Below are 9504 nucleotides of genomic sequence, written 5' to 3'. Positions count from 1 at the left end.
GTACTAGTCAGGTTCTCTGGGTTTTAACAGCAATGAGCTTGCCTTGCATCGTCCTGCAGTCAGCCAGACAGCCGCTTCCTCGGTTATCTTTTCCACCTGGGCCGTAGCAGTGGACGGCTGGTTTCTGAAAATTCTGGCGTTGCGTTCGCTCCATGTAGACCAGACTAATTGTACCAGGGAGCTCCATTGTTTCCTCTCATTGCCGGATAGCTAGCTTGTGGTGTGCTTCGTCCATTCTGCCAGCGATGTAGTTGTTGTGGGAGAAAGGGCCGCCGGAATGTTGCTCCGTCGTAGGATAGCTTGTCATACTATGATCGTGTAGGGGCACGAGGCCAGCAGGTGCACTGCGTCTTCCGGTTGGACAGCTCAGAGCGCGCAAGCCAGGTCGTGTGGCCATCCCTTTTTTGTAAGCACGTCGGCAGTATTTCGTCGGCCTTCAACACGAAATCGACAAATCCCTGCCCTGTAGCATCCCTCAAACTGAATGAGGTAGGCAGATCTCGAGGTGTATGTTCCACTCGTTGTCCACTTCAGGGTGCTTGCTTGTGTTGTGTTCGTGCTTGATGACTTGCTTGTGTTGATGGCATTCTGAGTGCTGACTTGCTGCCGCTCTAGTGTTTGGCTGCTTTGCTTTGCTGCATAATTTTGTTGCGCTGACGTACTAATGTTGCTATTGTTCAGACTAGGGAGTAAACCAGAAGCAAATGCGCGCGTTGCCACACCATTTTTGTTCTTTGTCATTGTAGCTTGTACATGTAGAATCATTTTTGTTCTTTGTCATTTTATATATCTTCTAAGAAATTCGATAGGTCAATGATATAAACTACATTGTAGAGTGTACCATTAACTTTGTTTTCTAAGAAAGAATAACTGTCCTAAACTGTAATTTGTTTTCTTTTCATCTAAAACATTAATTAGAGTTAGCAAAGTAACTTATAGAACTTGAAGAGCATATCATTTTTTTGGGGAAAAGGAGGATGAACCCCGGCCTTTGCATTTGGGCAATGCATGCAGCTAGCGATTTACTTGTTGTTGTGGGAGAAAGGGCACCTTCCACCACTAGGCCTTTTAAGGGCACCGTTAATATTTAATTAAATATAAAAGCCATGTAACAATTACTAGAGCCTTTTATATATAATTTAACATCATCGGAAACATTTTCCATCTATATATTTTTATCGGTAATACTTGGTATTGCCCGATAAACTCTGAAACCCTTCCGGTGACCCCAAAACACTTTCGGTTCCTCTCAAAACTGCTTCGAATATTAATGAAACAATTCCACAAATAAATTCTCGATACTTTCGTCCTCCTAGCTAGTGGTTTGTACTCGATCAAATCATGATCTACGTTGGTGGTATGATTTCGCCGGTTAATGTTGCCTTCTAGAAAGTGTTGTGCTCCCACCCACCCCCAAAAAAATCATGTGTTTCTTTGGCTGTTGGTTAATAACAAAGTTGTAACTAGAGAAAATTTAGGCAAGCGTAGGACTATTGTTGACGCCTCATGTTTATTTTGTAATGAAACTGAAATGGTTCAACAGATCCGGTTGTCATGTTGGTCTGCCCCCTTCATTAATCCATCATGAAGAGTAAGAAAATTGGTGAAGCTGTATCTGAACATGGTATGTCTTGAAACTTCTACTATTGGTTGAGCAAAGATAGGATAATGAACTTGAAGATGTGGGTCAAAGGAATTGCAGTATTCCTTTTGCTATAGAAGTAGAAAAAATTGAGGGTTAGAACAGTGGGTTTCTAGCATAAGTAGTATGATTACACTATTGCCGTCTAGTGCACACATGGGCAGCTAGGATATGGTGCACACCAGATCTGAGGAGGCGACACAATCCAGAAAGGCGGAGGCGTTCCAACTGAATTCCAGCATTGGCTTGGACCAAGGCCTAGACGAGTAGACGTGGACTTGAAGGCGGAGGGACGAGGGTGACCAGAAGTTGTGACAACAATGGAAGCGACGATGTTGACGACGGCAATCTTGGCACGCATCTCTGCTACTACCGTGCCCCAGTCTAGCTGTACCTCGTTGTCGTGCCAATTCGCTGCAACTTCTATACTCCAAGAATGATTGCAGGTAACATACTTCCATGAATTGATCAATGTCGTCGTTCCAAAATGTTACCCATAGAATTTCCAAGCATAACCACATATTGTTGTACTGGAATTTTTTGCAATGTTACAAATCCAACCAATGAAATAATTATAATATTATATGTGTGTGTTAAAATACATTCTGTGGACTATAACTACGTCCACATCAATGGGCAAGTATTTACATTGTAGGAATAAAAAAAAAAGAGATTGCTAAGAATACATCATGGAAAACCACTTTAGGTCCACTCACCTTGGGACAAAATCATTGATACTGCGTGGTTTTGTGGATTTTCTACTCAAGACAGGTAACTAGAAGTATTTTTAAAGACATGGCCAATTCAATTTTTCACACTATTTTCTTACTTTAAAATGCTTATAAGGTGCTGGAACAAACAACCACACAATCATGTAACATATTGCATAAATGTGTGGCGCCGTGTCAAAATAGAAGACACGGACCTATGAAAGTCTTGAACCATGCTTATTGGCTCAGGAGCATGTCTATTTTTTCTCCCGTTGCAATGCACAGGCATGTTTGCTAGTCAGTTAAAAAAATACGAGCATTAGCATCAAGTCTAGTACTTGAACCTTGATGGGCCGATCGAGGATACCATTATTCTTCTAACCATCTAACAATAGGTTATTGGTTCACGTCCTCACCCAAATCTAGTCTAGTCTAGTTCTTTAAAGGAGTCCGAAAATAATGTGCAACGATCTAGACGTGACACAACTTAGCAGGTAGCTGTAGGCGATCTGGCCCCAGTTAAATTAGGTAGTACATACGCCGGTGACCGTGACGTGAACGGACGAGAGAGAGAGAGAGAGAGAGAGAGAGAGAGAGAGAGAGAGAGAGATTCCTAGCCAGCCATAGGGCCGGACGCGCCAGCTAATTTGAGTTGATTGGTCTAGGCTGCTAACACGCGCGCAACAAACCAAATGCTGCTGGCGCGCTCGGTGGAGCTTCCAAGTGACGGCTGATATTTGTCCGAGGAGCAGAAGACACACATAGCAGGTCGGCAAGAATCGCAACCAATCGGCCATGGACGGCGCTGCTACGTCCGACGCGGACAGGTGACTGAACCATCAGTAGTGGGTGGTAGGCGTTCGCTTTGCCCAAATGCATCAATAGGAAAAGATATATCCCCTGTGGCGCCGGCGCCGGCGCATAATAAAAGGAGAAGTTTCTTTCGCTTATTCTGGAACCCGAACCCCAACCACCATTCATCCATGGCGATGACGTCGTCCTTCCGCCTCCTTCCCCTCGCGCTGCTGCTCCTCCTGCTCGCCATGGCGCACGCGCGGCTGCAGCCCACCATCCGGCTGCCGTCGGACGACGGGACCAGGTGGGCCGTCCTCGTCGCCGGCTCCAACGGCTACTACAACTACCGCCATCAGGTGCGCACGCTCTATCATGGATTCTACTCTTTGCTCGTTCGCGTCTCATCCCGCCCGCTCCAGTTTTCTCTTCCTGTCGATTAAGCTCATCTATGCTGTTCTATGCTGTTCAAGAGCTACGAGATCGATGAGCCAAATTTGGAGCTATGCACGATCGTCTCCGTCTAGCAGTCTAGGTAGGCACCAAGTTGCCACTGAACCTGAACTATAATACGGCTGGTGGTGATTATAGGATCACCGGCTCATCATAGAGCTCCGTATGTTGTGTACGTGGCACCCTGTTGACCAATCAAACGGTCCACATAGCAAAAAAGTGTTGTCCTGTCAGCTGACAGCTCTCTCTATCCGTGTGGGGCCTGTCTGTCAACGGTAGAAGAAATAGATAAGTGGTGCAAAAGAATCCGGGATCATTTTGTTACTGAGTTATATGGCAATGGCCAAGTGTTTCAATAGCTATATATATCTATATCTATCTATATATATACCTACTAATAAATCAAGGTGCGTTTTGATAATTTTTTTATCCGTTGTTCAATGTCGAAAAGATTTTTTTTATCCGAGGTGGTACTAAATTCTTATGCGTTTGTCTGCTAGAAAAAGAATTTTCGTATGTGGGCAGCGGGCTGTGGCCCAGCGAAGCCAGCCCACTTATTTTTTTTACCCATGCAACTGGGAAAATTCTATTTTTCCGCACAAGATGACAAATAGTCGGAGTTTCGCACAGAACAACCAATAATGGACTGACCCATTTTTCTATGTTTCTGTGTTTTATTTCTATTTTTATTCTCCTGTCCCTATCTCTTTTTTTCTTCCAAGTTTATTTTATTTTTCAAATTGTTTTCGTAAATTAAAAATTCTCAAATAAAAACTAAGTTTTGGAAAATATTCAGAATTCCAAAATTTAGGTTGCTATTTTGAAAAATAGTCGGAACTTGCAAAATGTTTCCTATTTTTTCAAAAAACTTTTATTGTTCAAGATTTTTAAAAATAAAATGCATTTCAAAAAATGCTCCAAATTCAAAAAATAATCTTGTTTTAGTGAATTTTTCACCATTATAAATAATGTTCATGTATAAAAGATACATATTTTCTAAAAATCTTATGAATTTTCAAAACATGTTCCCATTTTAAAAAAATGTTCGCAAATTCAAGTAATGTTCATGTTTTCATTAAAAAGCTGGTGTTCTAGGAAAATGTTTGTGAATTTTAAAAGATGTCCCCTTTCATATTTTGTTTGAGTTTTCTCAAAAATGTACATAATTTTTAAAAAACTATTCAGGATTTAAAAAATTGTTCATGTTTCCTAGAATATTCAGAAACTTCATACCTTAAAGTCCCCTCGATTGTAAGGATTGAAAGAAAAGTAGACTGAATAACATGGGCCTTCTCTGGCGTACGATGACGTAACAAAACTCTTAAATGTCCTCGATCAATGAATGGAGAAATAGCGGATTGATTCCTTCGCACACGACGAAACCGAGAAGCTAAATGTTCTTTTTTTGTGTGCATACAGGGTTTTGCTTGCATATATAATTCTCACTGACTTTAAATGCATACTATTTATTTCCCATCGCAACGCACGGGCATATGTGCTAGTTATAATTAATTATAGGTTAACGATTGAATGGAGGGAAGGTGTGCCCAAGTCCCAAATAATTGTGCATATTTTATTTTATTTTATTTTGCATCAATCTCGGAGAGAATTCGCACAGATCATATCTCTGGAGACAATCAGCCCGCCGTGTGGCCATGATTTCTCCGACATCATTACTGTGGGCCCATGAGCCGAGTCAGGGTATGCCCCTAAATTACTGTTCACATAGGCCTACAACCCTGGCACAAATCTCAATGCAACCAGCACACATGCAAACGGTCCAAATAAAGGTTACAATGCACCTAGGTTTAGAAAATCCACTCTCAAAATTCTAATTCTTTTGTCTGCATAGCTGTAGGAATAGGTCAGAAAAAGTGTTCCGTGTTCGTTTGGTGTTGCTGCCTATCTCATAGTTCGTTTTGTTGACGACAGTGAATAGTTTGTTTTAATTTGTGGACCAAAACTTTGCATTTTGCAGGCGGATATTTGCCATGCCTACCAAATATTGAAGAAGGGTGGTCTCAAGGATGAGAACATCATCGTCTTCATGTACGATGACATTGCGCACAACCTGGAGAACCCGAGGCCGGGCGTCATCATCAACCACCCCCAGGGTGGAGATGTCTATGCTGGGGTCCCTAAGGTAATCATGCATGAGTCTTCATGGAAAACATTCCAGTATTTGTTGATGTAGTAAAAAACTAAGAGTGGTATAGCTTACCTTATGGGATGATACAAATTGTTGGATGGTTGCAGAAAAATGTGAATATGGTATTACTCTAGAAATTACACGAACAGAAATTTCAATGGCAGTTTGTACCGCATTGAAAATGAGTAAATGCCTAAATTGCGATCAGTCTTTATGAAATTTCCCAGTTGGTCTTTGATGTCAAAGTTCTATGTGATAATGTCAACATCTTGATGGAATGAACCAATTTATTCCAATGATCATGCACTCCTATCCAGTATCCACAATTTTCTGTCTGTTTGACTGAATCTCCACTGTAGGACTACACTGGGAAGGAGGTTAATGTCAAGAACTTGTTTGCTGTCCTGCTCGGTAATAAAACCGCTGTGAGTGGTGGGAGCGGCAAAGTCGTGGACAGTGGCCCTAATGATCACATTTTTGTGTTTTACAGTGACCATGGGGGTCCTGGGGTCATTGGTCAGTATTCAGAACTTGCCATTCTTTTATTGTCTTCTTTCGAGATTTTAGTATCTAAAACCAGTCAGAACAGATTTTTCATATAAATGCAAACGTACATACAAATCTAGACATGCACAATTACCTTATTAATGTCATGGTTTTTCTGTTCTGGTAAAACTTCCAGGGATGCCTACCTATCCATACGTTTACGGTGACGATCTTGTAGATGTCCTGAAGAAAAAGCACGCTGCTGGAACCTACAAAAGCCTGGTACCCCATCGTCCTTTGGTTATTTTTGCTCGGCACTGTTTGCTGGTTAAAGCAATGGCCTGACTCTTATTTTGTAGGTATTTTATCTTGAAGCCTGTGAAGCTGGGAGCGTCTTTGAGGGGCTTCTGCCAAATGACATCGGTGTCTATGCGACCACCGCGTCGAACGCAGAGGAGAGCAGTTGGGGAACGTATTGCCCTGGCGAGTACCCCAGCCCTCCGTCCGAATATGACACCTGCTTGGGCGACCTGTACAGCATTTCTTGGATGGAAGACAGGTATCCCGCTTTGTTGTACCATGTTTTCCATTCGTTCACATGCTAAAATCATGGTTTGATACGGTCAGTTCGAACACACATGACTCATATCTGTTAGTACTTTCTGGTACCGTACAGGTGTGTCGTTTCAAAATGATTAACTAGTAACTGGTACGGCACTTATCAAACTGCACTAGAATAAAATGTCACCTATATGTTATCATGTTGGCTGCCATGGTAGTAACTGTTGCATTCAGCACTTTATAGTTGAACCCTGAGTCAAAATCCTTGGGTCATTTGTTTGAAAGGAACTAGGTTTTTTGTTATGGTTCTTATGTGCTCAAATAACATGCAACTTTCAATGTTGACAGTGATGTACACAATCTGAGAACTGAATCTCTCAAGCAGCAGTATGACTTGGTAAGTGCTTAAATTTCCAAAAAAAAACTTATTAATCTTGGAGCAGTTCCTTCCCAACAACACTAAATTAATGGTTGAGCAGGTCAAGAAGAGAACGGCAGCTCAGGACTCATACAGCTATGGTTCCCATGTGATGCAATACGGTTCTTTGGATCTGAATGATCAACATCTCTTCTTGTACATTGGGTCAAATCCTGCTAACGACAACACTACATTTGTTGAAGATAACTCACTGCCGTCCTTCTCAAGAGCTGTTAATCAGAGGGATGCTGATCTTGTCTATTTCTGGCGCAAGGTTCGTAATTATATCATGAGAAATATCTCATGCTACTTTACCCAGAACAATAGAGTATTCATAATAAACTCAGTAAAAAAAAGATGGATAAACTAACTGATTTCTCTCTTTCTTTTGTTCTGCATGTAGTACCAGAAATTGGCTGAGAGCTCCCCTGAGAAAAACGATGCTCGGAAGCAATTGCTCGAGATGATGGGTCATAGATCTCATATTGACAACAGCGTCGAGCTGATTGGAAACCTTCTGTTTGGTTTTGCGGATGGTCCAATGGTTCTAAAGACTGTTCGCCCAGCTGGCGAGCCTCTTGCTGATGACTGGAGTTGTCTCAAGTCTACGGTAAGGATCTATTTGACATCGTTTTGCTTGCTCATCTATCAACATCTCTTATCTTACTTGTGCTTCTGTTGTGTTTTTTATATTGCCTATTGGTCATGTGTTAATTGTCTGGAACTACTGGGACCAAATTCTGTAGATAAAATTGTTGTTATTGATTTACTGACAAATAGACACAATAGAATATATCCCAATAGTACTGGAATAACGGGATATATACTCTGGACTGATATTATTCAGGATCGATATTTTCTGGATTGAAACTTTGGTTCTTCACTTCGACATATTGCCAGCTCTCTATACATACATACACGTGTCATATGGAATATACTATAATTAATGCGGTTACAGCATGTAATTTCTTCTGCCCCTGTTGTGCATATGACTAATCTTATGTCATCCCTTTCTTCAGGTGCGTGCATTTGAATCACAATGTGGCTCGTTGGCGCAGTATGGAATGAAGCACATGCGGTCCTTTGCAAACATCTGCAATGCCGGCATCCTTCCTGAAGCGATGGTGAAGATGGCTGCTCAGGCATGCACCAGCATCCCAACCAACCCCTGGAGTGCCACACACAAGGGTTTTAGTGCTTAAACCGTAGGTGAAGCAACTTGGCTACTATTTCAGCTATTGTACCATATACCAAAGTCCCTTCCTATTCACACAGGGTCAGTAGTGCTTGAACGAACCTTAGATGAATACGAATTATGCCATTACTTCAGCTATTCCCACCACACCAAATTACTCTTCCGTGTGCCCCGACTTATATTGTACATACACCATAGTAGGAAGGTGATTTCCTGTGATTGATGTACATATTCGTGATAGCTTGTGATCAGATGTGTAGCTCACAATTACATATATGAAGAATGCAAGCGCTGCTATTTTCTACGTGTTAGACTATGTATAACTTCTGTACCTATGTACGTATTGTAACACAACCATTATATATAATGAGATAAGCCACCCCTAGAGGGTTGTGCTGGTTCCCAAAACTTATTGTCTTACATGGTATCACGCTAGGTTACGATCGCTTCCGCTTCTAAACCCTAATACCCGCACCGCCGCCGCAGCCGCCGCCGCCTTCACCGCCGCCACCGCGCCTCCGATCGCGCCGCCGCCATGTCGAGCGCCGCCACCACCGGTTCCACTGCTGCGGGCTTCCTCCCGGCCTCTCTTGCGGCTCTGCTCAACCTCCCGCTCGATGTCGTCTCCGTTCCGGCTCCGATCGGGACAAGGAGCATCGGCTCCGTCTTCTCCACGCCGCTGGCGCCCTCGCCGTCCGCTGTGGATTCCGCAGGCGTCGTCCCGCCGCTCCTGCCGCGAGCGGATCACACCGCCCCGCTGGCGGGGTTGGCGGCGTCCGCCCCGGCCGCGGGCCTTGCGGCGTCCGCACCGGCCGTGAGCTTTGCGGCGCCCGCCCTGGCTGCGGTCCCGCCTCCTCCCGCATCGGCTTCGGTGCCTCCGGCTGCCTCCATGGTGTTTGCACCCCAGGCAGCCTCCTCGATGGGATCGTCTTCGCCGTCGCCGTTTCACTTCGGTCATCTCATCACCATCAAGCTCTCCGCAGACAACTACATCTTCTGGCGTGCGCAGGTTCTCCCGCTCTTGGGGAGTCACTACCTGCTAGGCTACGTCGACGGATCGCTTCCCTGCCCACCCGCGCTGGTAGACAGCGTGCACGG

General features: G+C 43.6%; 1 protein-coding gene across 1 annotated transcript; it reads left to right on the top strand.

The window, feature by feature from the left end:
* Window positions 1-3286: 3286 nt before the first annotated feature.
* LOC119270757 (vacuolar-processing enzyme gamma-isozyme-like) lies at window positions 3287-8717 on the top strand. Its single transcript, XM_037552811.1, has 9 exons — window positions 3287-3503; window positions 5576-5740; window positions 6106-6262; window positions 6429-6514; window positions 6592-6791; window positions 7142-7190; window positions 7273-7485; window positions 7615-7821; window positions 8231-8717. The coding sequence occupies exons 1-9, from the start codon at window positions 3336-3338 to the stop codon at window positions 8411-8413; spliced, it is 1428 nt and encodes a 475-aa protein (XP_037408708.1). The 5' UTR covers window positions 3287-3335; the 3' UTR covers window positions 8414-8717.
* Window positions 8718-9504: the final 787 nt, after the last annotated feature.

Source organism: Triticum dicoccoides, chromosome 3A, assembly GCF_002162155.2.
Source record: "Triticum dicoccoides isolate Atlit2015 ecotype Zavitan chromosome 3A, WEW_v2.0, whole genome shotgun sequence".
Lineage (NCBI taxonomy): Eukaryota > Viridiplantae > Streptophyta > Magnoliopsida > Poales > Poaceae > Triticum > Triticum dicoccoides.
The sequence above is the reverse complement of the archived record's forward strand: the minus strand, read 5'-3'. Positions and strand labels throughout refer to the sequence as shown.